General features: G+C 36.6%; 1 protein-coding gene across 4 annotated transcripts in view; it reads left to right on the top strand.

Moving 5' to 3' along the window:
• Window positions 1-14,036, top strand: part of LOC126183647 (long-chain fatty acid transport protein 1-like) — a 388,944-nt gene that overhangs the window by 356,587 nt on the left and 18,321 nt on the right. For all 4 annotated transcript variants that reach the window (XM_049925802.1, XM_049925794.1, XM_049925808.1 and 1 more), the window contains exons 4-11: window positions 708-945; window positions 2,289-2,529; window positions 3,811-4,012; window positions 6,310-6,502; window positions 6,697-6,840; window positions 8,349-8,486; window positions 12,105-12,262; window positions 12,580-12,733. In XM_049925802.1, the coding sequence (XP_049781759.1) occupies window positions 708-945; window positions 2,289-2,529; window positions 3,811-4,012; window positions 6,310-6,502; window positions 6,697-6,840; window positions 8,349-8,486; window positions 12,105-12,262; window positions 12,580-12,733 (1,468 nt within the window). The remainder of the gene's footprint in view (window positions 1-707; window positions 946-2,288; window positions 2,530-3,810; window positions 4,013-6,309; window positions 6,503-6,696; window positions 6,841-8,348; window positions 8,487-12,104; window positions 12,263-12,579; window positions 12,734-14,036) is intronic.

Raw genomic sequence — 14,036 nt, 5'->3', positions numbered from 1 at the left:
AAGGTCTATCAGAAAAGTGATGTCTATATTTTTCAATTTTTATTTTACAAGAAAAGTAAATGCCATTTCTTTAAGATAACAGCAACAACATTCATGATTAATTTGTCACTTTTCAGAATAATAACCATCTTTTTCCACAGTTTTTTTCCACCTTGAAGCAAAACTTCGTATACCTGTATGTAAAAAGAATGAAGGGAAAAAATAGAAGGTATTCATCCTGATTTGCTATTTTACCTTTCATTTCTGTTTAATAATTTGTCAGTACTCTCCATTATTTGTCTAGTTTTGATACTTGGACAATATTGAATTCATATCCACAAATACTGCTTTTAATTTCTTAGGAAATAGTAGAGCTTGCTCCATTCTCTAGTTTATTTATTTTGCACTTCGTGTTTTCTTTTGCACCAATAATTGATTTCTACACTACCTTTATTGCATTTTATATATTTTCTTTTCCCTAGGTTTTAGCTCTGAGAGGAAGTTTCCTTCGTGAAAGTTTAAGGTTCCATTGCAGAATTTTCATTTCATTGTGGCTATGAAAATATTCTGGTATGATATGATCCATCTTTCCACTGTACCATTTGTATTTTCCATTTATGAGTGACAATTTGATGTTTCATAGAGTACATTCTTGAAATGGATCATCTGTTTAATAATTTTGAGACTTTGCATATTATTTAGAACGTCACATTCTGAATTTCTTTCAGGTGGAAGAATATAGCAATCGTGTAGCAAGTGTATTTGCAAGTCTTGGATTCAAGAAGGGTGATGCAGTTGCCATCTTCCTAGAAAACAGGCCAGAATTTGTCTGCCTATGGCTGGGTCTCTCAAAATTAGGTGTTATTGCACCTCTCATAAACTTCAACTTGCGTCAGTACCCATTGGTGCATTCAATAAAGGCTTCAAACTGCACAGCAGTCATATTTCAGAGGGAGCTTGCAGCAGGTATGGATGTTATGGTTTTTTACCAACACTAAATAACTAAAGTTAAAAATTGTCAATAAAAGACTAAGAAGAGTTGATTAAAATGAAATTAAATGAACTTGTAGCTTAATAAATATGCCCATCTAAGATATGCACACCATAAAGGGCTCTTATAGTACAGAGAATGACATGACTGAGAAAACAATGTATTGTCTGATGCATGGAAAACATTTTTGTTGCTTGTTTTTACTACGTATGTAATTTCTGTGCATTTCTGAAGTGCATAAAATAGAAATTTAGTTAAGGTAGCTTTGTTTCGAACAAATTGGATTGATTTCATGTCAAATACTAATTTCTGTATAAAACCATTTTAGGAAAGGTGAATGAAAGACTTAAATTTCTTAGAAGGGTTCTGGGAAAGTGCAATCCAGGTCTGTAGGTAATCACATACAAGATACTAGTATGACCAATTCTTGAGTAAGAATGAAAAGTAACAGTCTAAAATGCAATTCATGTTCTTTCTATTGGTGGTTACTGGTTTTATTTATCATAAACATCATCTGACTAAAATTAATTTATCCAGACCACATAAGGAGCCAGTAGTCAAAGCCACTGTGTAATGCTGAAAGGTATCCATCACTAACAGTTGGTAGTGGATATCTTTTGGTGGTTCGCAGTGGCTCTGAGCAGCAACTTCTCATGTAGTCTGGATGGTTTAATTTGGGTCAGATTATGGTTCATGATAACCAAAACTGGTCTCCACCAATAGAAAGAAAGAAAATTGTAATTTAGACTATTACTTTTCATTCTTATATAAGGTAAAATTTGTTTAAGTTCTAATAAGTTGCAAAAATTTCATAATTCTAGACTGTTACCCCAGTGTTTTAACTCATTATGAAGCAGGCATGGGAACAGACATGGAATGAATTCAGAGGCCCCTTACTAGGGAGGTATCATTGAGGAACTTAAATCGAAATCCTTGTAAGAAAGACAATGTAGTGTTGTTAAATCCTGCCGGGTAGATTTAGAGAACCTGTAATTAAAGTATACTGTACAATCATAGTGCTGCCATCATCATATATATCAGATATAAGGGTCTTCACAGAGGCATATAGGTAATCATTTTTCCCTCACTCAATACACAAAGGTATAGAACAGGTAATCAATAATATTGATATAAAGTATCTTCATATATGCACTATAAAGTGGCTCACAGAGTGTAGATGTATGAGTGGATGTAGCTGTAAATGAGTTACATTATCCGTGATTAGTATCTAGAATTTCCATGCTTCAAATTATTGAAATCGTGTGTTGATACCATCCACTAGATTGTTATAATTTAGAAGTACTCTTTTATTTTCTAGCAATTAAAGACATAAAAGAGAGTTTGCCAGCCAGTGTACAGCTTTACCAGTGGTACACTGGTTCAGCTAGCAGTGACATATCTGCTGCACTTGGGGAGAAAGACCTCCCTCAGCTGCTGGCGGCAGCCTCGCCCACACCAACCACTGTGGTAGACAAGCCAGCCTATGATGATCCCCTCCTGTACATTTACACCTCAGGTACTACTGGACTACCCAAAGCTGCTGTTATAAGCCATGCAAGGTAAATAGTTGAATTACATGCAAAATCATTTTAATATTAACATAAGATAAAGAACGTGAACACAGTTGAATAAAATGAATCTAACAATACGCTGAATTGTGTACATGCTTTTTTGTGAGCAAAATCATCTTGATATTATGTGCTACTGGGAGTAAAAAGTTTCTGAAGTTATAAATTTAAGTTTGAAAGAATCTCACTGCTGTTGTTTGACAACGTGTCTCCAAGCTCAGTTTATGAAGTTCATATGCATCATAGCATAAATTACTTTAGCTTCCTTTCCTGTGTTATTAAAAAGGATAATCTTACTCGGCAGCAGCAACTGTAAAACATTCATGATGTGAACTTATTACATGATTAATATCTTGAGCCTACAGTATGGAAAATAATTCAATGGGATTGATTTTCCGGTAGAGACACTTGCATGAAGTGTGTCTGTGGTTGCATCCTAAGATTAATTTTGCTGATACTGAAGAGGACTTTAACCTAATTTGTTTCTGAAACAGGAACAACGGGAAGATACATACACTATCTCTTCTGGCCTGCGTTTTAGAGTATATTTTTTTTGTATTCCCACATTCGAAACTATTTCCTTTAGTTTCTCACATTTCTTGTCTATCTTTATTCTGACAATGTCATTTTATCTTTCATAAACTTCAATATAATGAGGTGCTCTACCTTGTGAAGCCAACACAGGAGTTTTATAAATGTGTGGTGGCTCCATGGTCTGGAAAACTGACAATGGATGGGAGAGCAATGTGCTAACCCCATGCCCTCCCAACTATATCCAATTGATGCCACAAGGCAGAGGATGACAATGCAGCCAATCAGAATTACATAGTTCTCTGGGCTTAGTAGAGGGATTTTCTATTTTGATTGAATCTTACTCATAATGAACATAAAGGGGGAGGGGGGGGAGGGGGGGGGGGGGAGACCAGTGGTGAAGACACTGGACTCCTCATACTCAGAATCCAGATTATGGCTTCCCATGATTTCCCTAAATAACTTAAATTTCAGTTTCCCTCCCCAATCAGAGCTTGCACTTCATTTCTAATGACCTTGTCACTGACAGGATGTTAAATTCTCATGTCCTGCTTATCGTGAGGGGTAAAAATAGCTGCACACTGAAAGATAGAGATGTTACGGGAATAAAATAACATGTGAATTTTGTGAGTAGTCTATTTCTGATATGAACAAAAACATTTTGTTTCCAAACAAACATACTTTTCTTTTACTCTGCTGTCTCATAATAAACGTAAGTTAACCATAAATTATATTTTTCAGATTTGAGTTTATTGCTGCTGCTATTAGTTGGCTTGCTGGATTTAAAAACTCAGACCGTTTCTACACACCTCTTCCATTATACCATACTGCAGGAGGTGTGATGACCATTGGCCAGGCACTTCTATATGGGTGCACTGTTGTCATACGTAAAAAATTCTCAGCCTCGGCATACTTTTCTGATGTGAAGAAATACAAGTGCACGGTATGTTTATAAAATTACTGAAAATGCTTTAAGATGTATCAAAAAGTAGGTAAGAGAAACATAATTAATGAAATTACTGTTTGATAGACCAAGAGCTCATTTCTCATAACCTGAATGTACAGAAAACTATAGAAAGCATAGAAACTTAAAAGTGGAAGTTGTAATGAGATATCTGCTAGACCTTTTACAAAATTTGTGGTTTGTGTTAAGGATGTGCAATTTAACACATCAAACCACATGGTGTATTAGGTTATTCTTAGCCATTTAGTGTCTTAAAACTTTTAGAATGGTTGTTTATGTTGATCAATGTGGAGAGTAAATGTTTGTCTTATCTCCTTGCTGTTTGACATTAATGGATCAGTCAGTTCGATGAAGTGCAAGTACTAGTCTCTTGGCTACACAAGACATGACCATATACAGGGTGTTTCGCAATTCATGTCACATATTTACAGAGGTTGTAGAGGGGATTTAGTAGATCAAGTTTTACACAGCAACCCATGTCTGGAAACATCATCCAACGACTCTACAGAGCATCAAAGTTGTAGGCATCTGCACCAGTAAATATATGTATATAAACAGGATGATTCTGTAATGATGATACAAAATTTCTAGGCTAATGAAGAAGGATAAATGTATCAGTTTGAGGCAAGGGCCCCTGTACCAGAAACAAATTAGTCAAAAGTTATAAGCAAAAACCATTTTGATACCTCTGACAGTGCAATACATGTACTGGTACTGTTGTTATTAAGAATGTAGGGTAGGCAACTTTCAGAGGTGATAGTATGGACCAAAATAAGAAAAAAATATCAAGTAAGCATGTGCTCTAAAATGCATACCTTAAAGAGCTATGATCACTTGATCATCTTAACTACTGTGGAACACAGCTCTATTGAACAAGTGCTCATAGCTCTTTAAGGTATGCATTTTAGAGCCCATGTTTACTAGGCATTTTTTCTTGCTTTGGTCGATACCACCTCCTCTGAAAGTTGTCTACTCCGCAATCTTAGCAACAGCAGTACTACTATACATATTCCATTGTCAGAGGTATCAGAATGGTTTTGACGACTTTAGAGTCACTCATTTCTGGTACAGGCACCCTAACCTCAAATTGATACATTTATCCTTCTCCATCATGCTGGAAAGCTTGTAACACCATCACGGAATCACCCTGTATATAAACATACATAGATTCATTTACAGGCACCATTGCCTATAATTTTAACCTCTGTTGTATTGTTGGATGATGTTTATGGACATGGGTTCCTATGTAAAACTTGATCTGCTAAGTCCCCCTCTACAACCTCTGGAAGTGTGTAACAAGTATTGTGAAACACTGTCTAAATATCAAACATTCTGATGTGTAGGCCCTTTCAGAATCACATGTTTTAGTCCTAAATGGAAGTTTAAATTTAAAGTTTCGTTGATGATGGTTACTATTGCAAGCCTCTGGGACAAACTTAGTCTAAGGTGATGCATGTCAGTATTCACACAATTCTGATGCTTATTGGGGAATTTTACATAAAACACACCATGTATTTTGATAACATACAGAGCAGCAAAATGATCTGATGGTTTTCACCACCACACGGTTGAGCGAGTGGGGGGTGGGGGTGGTTGGGATAGGTGCATTTCAGAGCCTACACGTGGAGATTTTTAGTACCCATGGAGCAGTACTCGGTTGAGCATTGCCTGTTTGTAGTTGAGGCATTTTTTTTTTTTTTTAAGTGGGGATTCCTGTGTTGCTGTGCAGCAGCAGTTCCATAGGTGTTGCAATCGGGAAATTCGGGTTCGAGTCCCAGTCCGGCACAAATTCCCAGTCCGGCACAAATTTTCATTGCCATCATTCCACTGTACAGCTGATGGTTGTCCATACTTGCAATTGTAAATACATTTAATGTATTTCATACTGGCTGTAGTCACTGCAGTGCCTGTTCCTTTGGACATGAATGAAATGTGGAGTAACAGCGGCACTGCAGTATCATATCTATCTGCCAACACCGGGCAAGCAAGTATCAAATAAAATGCCTCACCTGTAGAGGAATATGTGTAATGGATGAATGCAGATTGCACACACATGGATGTTCTGGTCTATCTGTGAGTCATGTGCAGATAGCCTAATGGTAAGATGACTGCCCTCAATAAGTGGGAAATCCAGATTCGAGACAATTTTTACTGTAATCATTCTATTCCACAGCTGATGCTTGTCCATATTCACAACTGTGAATACATTTAATGTAGTTAAGTATACTTAGTCAACCACAGGCTCATTTGGGTTTTATCTATTTTGAATGTTGTAGGTGGGGCAGTACATAGGTGAAATGTGCCGCTATATTTTAGCTGTGCCACCAAAGCAACAGGACAAAGATCATACAATAAGACTGATATTTGGGAATGGTCTCAGGCCACAAATATGGAAAGAATTTGTTAAAAGATTTAATATTCCTAGAGTGGCTGAATTTTATGGAGCAACAGAAGGAAATGCTAATATTGGTGAGTATATCAAAGAAAATTATAAAGGATGAAATTAAATGATTGAAAATTACACGCTAAAGATACAAAATTTTTAAGCCTTTATAATCATTCATTTAACAATGTGATATATATATAGTTTCTACAATTGTTTTATACATCCCCTGTATATCACATATCTGAAAGATGGTATAATGAATTTCGCTTTCCAACAGTGAACATTGACAACACTGTTGGTGCAATTGGTTTTGTCTCAAGAATCATCCCATCTGTGTATCCTTTATCCATCATAAAAGTGGATCCAGCAACTGGAGAACCAATTCGAAATGCAAAGGGCCTCTGCATAGAATGTGGACCAGGTATTTGACCATTATATATGATTCTGATAAGCAGCTTACAATATATTCAGAAACTGATAAATGTATGTAATGTATTAATAGTAGGTAGTAGTAGTATAATCCATGCTGGATATGGTTGCCTGTGTACAGAGACAAATTTTTGTCTGATGAGCTGGGTGAGTTCATTCATTTGTCTGTAAGGAGAGACAGAAATTGTTTGCCTGCTTTTGGCTGGTTGGCAACACGCCATGTGACAGAATCAAGGCACATGCGATAAAATCTTTCTCAAATGATTTTACAGAAACTACCTGGGAAAAAAATTCATTTTTGCATTGCTTACAGCTTTACATGGAGCTTCATGATGAAGTGACCATCATCTCATTAAGTAAGACTCTGCACAAAATCTGAAAAAGTTCACAGTGAAAAATGGGGGATGCTATGATTTTGGATTTGGTGCATGTTGCATCATACGTTGCTGCATATGAAATGTAGCTAACATATACACTTTTTTTTTTTTTTTTTTTTTTTTTGTTTTGTACTTGGGTGGAGGTATCTTTCTGTTACCAATCTCGAGAAAATTGATTTTATGTAGTGCATTCATTTGCAATCATGTCTGCCAAGTGAAATATCCATAGCATTCCTCATATCTCATAAAAAGTTTGAGATACTGAAATGATAGTTTGGCAAATGATAGCAAGCAAAGAGGAGAGTATTTAGCTTCATAGTTAATACAGGAAACTTCATTATCTGCCATGTTATTCCACTAACTAAAGACTTTTTTGATGAAACAATAAAATTTTCAAGTGCCACTGATAGCTGGTCAAACAAGAATTGCTGGGATTTTGTAGGAGCGTAAATGAAGACATTACATGTTTATTATTGTACCGAAGGTGTGCTTTTTCATAATCTATTGGCGTACTTGTCCTCACTTCATCACTAAATAAACTTGATAAACCACTGTTTCAGGATTCTATTGCAAGTGCATTTGCACAACAAGTTAGTGAGGCGGCATCATGTAATCCTGGGTGTGTTTTGCCAAAAGAAGCAAATTTTAACACAGCGACAAGAGAAAAGCAGGTTTTACTTAAAATTTACCACTCATAGTGTTAATGTCAAAATTACAGATCGTGCATTAGTCAGCCAAAAATAAGTCACTGCGTTTGTTTGATTTTGAGCAGAATTACTTTTAGATAATAACCAAAGAAGAGATGACATTAGATCTTTTTGGGTGGTCACCTTACAAGTGTGGGTGAGCAGGGGCTCCACTTAATATTTAAGAAAAATGTGAGCATAGGCTACAGTTTAGAATGGTACTTCCCATCCAGAACATGGCAGCTCCCCAACAGTACATTAACAGCCTGCCCGCAACCCCACCATTAACCTGCTCCGCATGCTTGCCCAGCCGGTTGTGCATTTACTGACCATATTCTGTGTGCACTTTTTTCCCTAGTAGTAGTAACAGCAAAGAATTTAGCATCAAAGAGATTTAAAGCTGAGATGCACACTTATAGTAAAATGACATGTTTCAGGAGAACCAGGTGTGTTCGTAGGTAAAATAATTCATAATGACCCATCAAGAGCATTTCTTGGCTATGTGGACAAAGCAGCTTCACAGAAGAAAGTGATACACAATGTACTGCGAAAAGGAGATTCTGCATTTATATCAGGTAATAAAAGTAAAATTTTAAGTTACAATGAATAAAAATAATAAAAAATTATGCATTTACAATTAGAATGTAATAGGAGTGCCAGTTACACTCAAGGAAAAACTAACTTAACTGTTTAGAATCTGGCATTGCTTGAAAGAGTAGAAATAAATTCTTAAGAATTACGTAAGTGTTGCCTAGGGCAAATGTAAGGCAGTAGGCTGAAATTAGACATACAGTAAGTTGCAGAATGCAGATGAAATTAGAAGTCAGAAAATCTGAATGTGACACACTTCTCAAGTTTCTGTTTCTCTTAAGGAATTTCAAGTTTCTTTTTCTCTTAAGGAATTTCTGGTTAGTACAGCTTAAAACCATTTTGATTTTTGTGTGTTAACTGCCTACAGTGGCAATGACTCATTGGAATGTTACATTCCCACTCTTCCCCCTCCCCTCTGGAGAAAAGAATGCCCTTACCCCATTATCAGTAAAACCAGTAGCACTCATTAAGTCTCTAAATTAAAAGTAAATCTTCTTTGGCAGCAAATTTTGTTTGATATTCAAAAAGTGAAATAAATTTGGCTAAGGACTACAAAGGCTGTGGAAGGATAGGAGATACTGGACTCCCACATTTTCACTCAGTGATTTGTTTTACTCAAACCAATCTTGAAATTAATTTTTAAAATCATCATTTCATCAACTCAATTGATGACGGTGACTATATCTAGTCTAAGTGTGATATTTTAAATGACATTTGTGTATATAGAGGAAGACAGATCCTTAGTAAAGTATTTGTAGATTGTTATGGAGACATTGTAGAATTTGATGAGTCATTCTTAACATGATTAATTATTGTGAGTTGTTGGGTATACTTGAAAAGCTGTTGTGCTGTATGAACAAACCCATCTAGACTCTTACTACTCTTCTGAGAACTTCATTGATCTCTTCATTCATTCCAACCTGAACAATTGTAGATGGATGAGCAGTTTTGAAGATAAGAATTCAGTTGCCTATTAAGATTTTTTTAAAAATGGACAGTCACTAAGGTCTCAGCAGCCTTGACGTTAACCAAAATGATATTTTTCTTTCTCAGTATGACACAGGTAGCTACTTAAAGATATTTTGCTAATGTAGTCCAGCAAATGCTGTACCCAAATACCATATTTTTCTCTCTTTGGAGCCATTTATTTAAATAGAGGAGTCAGTCCTCAGTCACATGACCAACAGCTAATTTCTTGTGTGTTTCAGATTCTGCATCTTTTATAGTGAGATGCCGCCTCTTCATAAACAGTTATATAGCCTGCAATAGTCTTTCATGCCAACTTTATCTGCTTACCCTTTTGTGTATTATTAATAGCATCAGTCATATCGCATGAGGTACAAACAGAGTCCAGCTGAGAAACACAACAACGAATTGTGTGTGGAAGGAATTTGTTGATTCAGGTTGCAAATATAATGAATTATTTTTTATTAAAAGATAATATAGAAAAGTATAAAATAGTTTCTAGAAATTAATAAGTTTTAATTTTTGTTAGGTATAACATACCCGTATTCTAAATGAGAATAAGCCGAGCTCCACACAGTCATTGTTCTTGAAGCACTAGACTTGCATCTGAAATGGTTAAGGTTAAAAATCCCTCTCTGTCCATCTAGTTTTAGATTCTCTGTGCATTCCCATAATCAATTAAAACAAATGCCACCTTGATTCTTTTGAGTTTGTAGTTGACCAGTTTTCTGCACTATCTTGGCCCATTTTATTTGCTCTCTAGCTGTAATGATCTCAGTGTTAGGACTTTATATTTAATATTCCATCCCCTCCCCACCCCCTCTCCTTTCCTTCCCTCCTTTTTTTCTGGAATTAGTTTTCATTCTGAAAAAGTATGTTCCAGCTTAAAGAAAAGTTATCATATAAAACCCAGATATCAAATCTGCAGTGCACGTGTCCACTACAGTAGACAGCTGTTAATGGCACATTTTTGGCATTTTTAATCAGTCCTGAGGCTGCAACAGCATGAAGTCAACTCCAGTGGACACACGCTACTGCTGCTGTGCCCTGTGGGCATTTGCAGCCTCAGAAGTGATTCACAACACCAAAGGACCAACTATTAATAGGCTTTCCACTGAAGTGGACATTTGCACTGCAAGGTTACAAGAATTCTGTGGCTTATTTAAATAAGTTGTGAAATTCCTACAAGCCTCATCAGAAACAGAAGTTATTATGTTTAAGTTCTTCTGAGCTTGGCTTTACTGCTGCTATTATTTCACCTCCTCCTCCTCTTGCTCATTCTCCTTCTTCCATTACAACCACATGAAATCAAGAGTTTCTTCTTTATAAGTTTATGAAAAAAACTTGCTTTTTAGCCTCAGTTTAAATGTTCTCCCTTTGATAGTAGTCTCATCAAAGTCAACTCAACAGTGGGATTCATTTTTTAACCAGTTTATTCATGAGTGGGACTTCTGACAGTTAATTAATAGTTCTGTGGATAAAAATTCCTTTCCAATTGTTAAATGCCTCATGTACAACTCACCTCATATTCATTTAGTTCATTTAACTTCTGCTTGTCTATAAATATCCAGTTTCTGATAATAATAACCCAATACAGTAACACACTCAATTTAAAAATTAGTTTCAGCATCTCAGTGCTCTACTAAACAAAGCCCTTCAGGAGGTTGCATGAATTTGCTTGCCTTTAAACTAAGAACTGACATATTTTGCTATTTATAAGTTAACGTGTTTTCTGAGCACATGAAAGTTGAGCTGTACCCAAAAAAGTTAAGTATATATGCAGTACCATCCAAAAATAGGACAGGTAGCTGCAGCTGAGTGATGGGCACAGCATAACTGTGCAATTAACAGGACACAAAATCTCAGTATCCATTTCTTCTCTCTCTCTCTCTCTCTCTCTCTCTCTCTCTCTCAGACACACACACACACACACACACACACACACACTCTTTTTTTATCTCCCCTCCCCCATCTTGGTTGCAGTGGCTGGATCAGATGAGTGGGATGGAAATTGTGTGTGTGTGGGGGGGGGGGGGGGGGGGGGGGGTTAGGGAGGGGAGTGAAAGGGGCATAAGAGGTTATGAAGTACCAAGAGGCAGGAAGTGGCAAAAATAGGTGACAACAACAGGAGCAAAATAATGATTAATTATAACATCACAAATTTGATGGATCAATAAGCAAGTACCATTAGACCTGTGGTTGCAGAAGTCTATGTGCCATTCATCAATGAGATGCAGGTAATGGGTTGAAATTTGCAAATTTTGTTAGTAGAACAATACATTTGTGTTCAAGCAACACACATTTTAAAAATGTGTTTATGATAAAAGAACAGGTCACAAACTGAAATTTCATCTAGCAGTATGATATTACAGTAGCTATAAATAGCTATTTTGGAATTTTAGTCATGTCATGTACCATTTTCTATTTCATTTTACCACAATTTTCTCCACAACAAAATCGTTTTCTATTGTAATTCCATTATCTGTTTTCTTATCTCCATAACCACATACATTTGTTGTACCAATCTTAGAATGTATGTATAGCATTTATAATATACTCCCTCATACTATAATTCCATAAAGATAGGGCATATTAAAAGATTAATTTGTATAGTTTTACAAATATTATATTTTCAGGTGATATTCTTGTAGCAGACAAATGGGGCAATTTATTTTTCAAGGATCGAACAGGAGATACATTCCGCTGGAAGGGTGAAAATGTTTCTACAACAGAAGTAGAAGCTGTTATTAGTAATGTTGCTAACTACAGGGATTCTGTTGCTTATGGAGTCCAGGTAAATTAATCTTCTTTCAATAATACTAAAGTAAGCTTTTACAAGGAACATTATACAATTGGATTGATGAAGTTAATTATTAGTGCAGTTTGTAACAGCTGCTTAACTCCATGTATTTCACTTTCCTGTTTGCTCTTCTTCATGATGGAATCTATAGAAAATGATGGATGAATTAGTGAATAAGTGAAATATTTCATTCTAACTTAATTTATAGTTTCATGACTGCTCCTTGTGTGTGTGTGTGTGTGTGTGTGTGTGTGTGTGTGTGTGTGTGTGTGTGTATCTACTATACTAACAATAAGTGTAACACGTTGTAGGTGCCAGGGATGGAAGGAAGAGCAGGAATGGTAGCCATTTTAGATGAAGATAGCACCTTAGACCTAAAAGCATTTGCTGAAGGCTTGAAACAGTCTCTGCCATCTTATGCTCGACCTATTTTTCTCAGAATTCTAAAAAAGGTTGACATGACAGGTAAGTTACACATTTATTGCTACATCAAATTGCAAAGTTATTGTCATTTAAATTAGTTATTTTGTTATAGGTAAAAAATTTCCAGGATGATAAAACAAAACATAAAATAAAGACAGTCAACTATTCATCTGCAAGTGACTGAAAGGACAGTCACACATGACGCGCCCCCCCCCCCCCCCCCCCCCTCATCCTCCCCTCTGCCCCGTGACAGCTGAGTGGTTGTTGTGGCAAATTCTTGCAGGTGGAACAGAAGGAAGAGGAAGATTACAGCAGCATGAGAGGCAGAAGACATGTGAAAGATATTGATGGCTCTGAGCACTATGGGACTTAACATCTATGGTCATCAGTCCCCTAGAACTTAGAACTACTTAAACCTAACTAACCTAAGGACAGCACACAACACCTAGTCATCACGAAGGATATTGAGACTTGTGAAATATTTCCCCCAGGACTGTAAGACAGAAGGCTTTATGACAGTGAAAAAAAAAAGTGGATTGATACTGTTAACCCTTTACATCTTGCATATATGCTTTCCACAGTTTGTCTTCAGCACTAGATTGTTTTCAGCTTATGTGACTAGCTGTGCAGAGTTCTTCTTGTTCAGCCTGTTACGTAGTGTGTTGAGTTACCTGAGCACCCTGACTCACCATGTCCTGAACACTTTGATCCCCCCCTAAGCAAATACTGTTTGATAGAGATGCAAATCATAATGTTTGTTTTGTAGCTAGTGAGGGATAGAAGCCATCTATATTATGGCTCACTTCTTGTAGCGTTAAGTTTAGTTTAAAACATCACCACCCATCTACATCTATATCCACACTCTGTAAACCCCTGTAAAATGCATGGCAGAGGGTACACCCTATTGTGCCAGTTATTAGGGCCTTTTCACATTCCACTCACATATGGCGCAGGGGAAGGAGGATTGTTTCAGTGCCTCTGTTCGTGTTGTGATTAATCCCATCTAGTCCTCACAATCCCTATGGAAGTGACACACAGGCATTCCTGGAGTCATATGTTAAAGCTGGTCCTTGAAACTTTGTAAGTAGGCTTTCTCATGATAGCTTACATCTATATTCAAGGGTCTGCCAGTTCATTTTCTTCAGCATCTCTGTGACGCTATCCCCCTGGTCACAAACTTGTGACCAGGAAGCCTGCCGTTCTCAATATACAGTCTGTATCTCCTGTTAATCCTATTTGGTAAGGGTCCGACACACTTGAGAAATATTCTGAGATAGGACACATGAGTGATTTGTAAGCAATCTCCTTTGTGACTGAGTGTGTCTCCCCATATTTGCCCCATCTC

This window comes from Schistocerca cancellata, chromosome 1 (assembly GCF_023864275.1).
Source record: "Schistocerca cancellata isolate TAMUIC-IGC-003103 chromosome 1, iqSchCanc2.1, whole genome shotgun sequence".
Classification (NCBI taxonomy): Eukaryota; Metazoa; Arthropoda; class Insecta; order Orthoptera; family Acrididae; genus Schistocerca; species Schistocerca cancellata.
The sequence above is the reverse complement of the archived record's forward strand: the minus strand, read 5'-3'. Positions and strand labels throughout refer to the sequence as shown.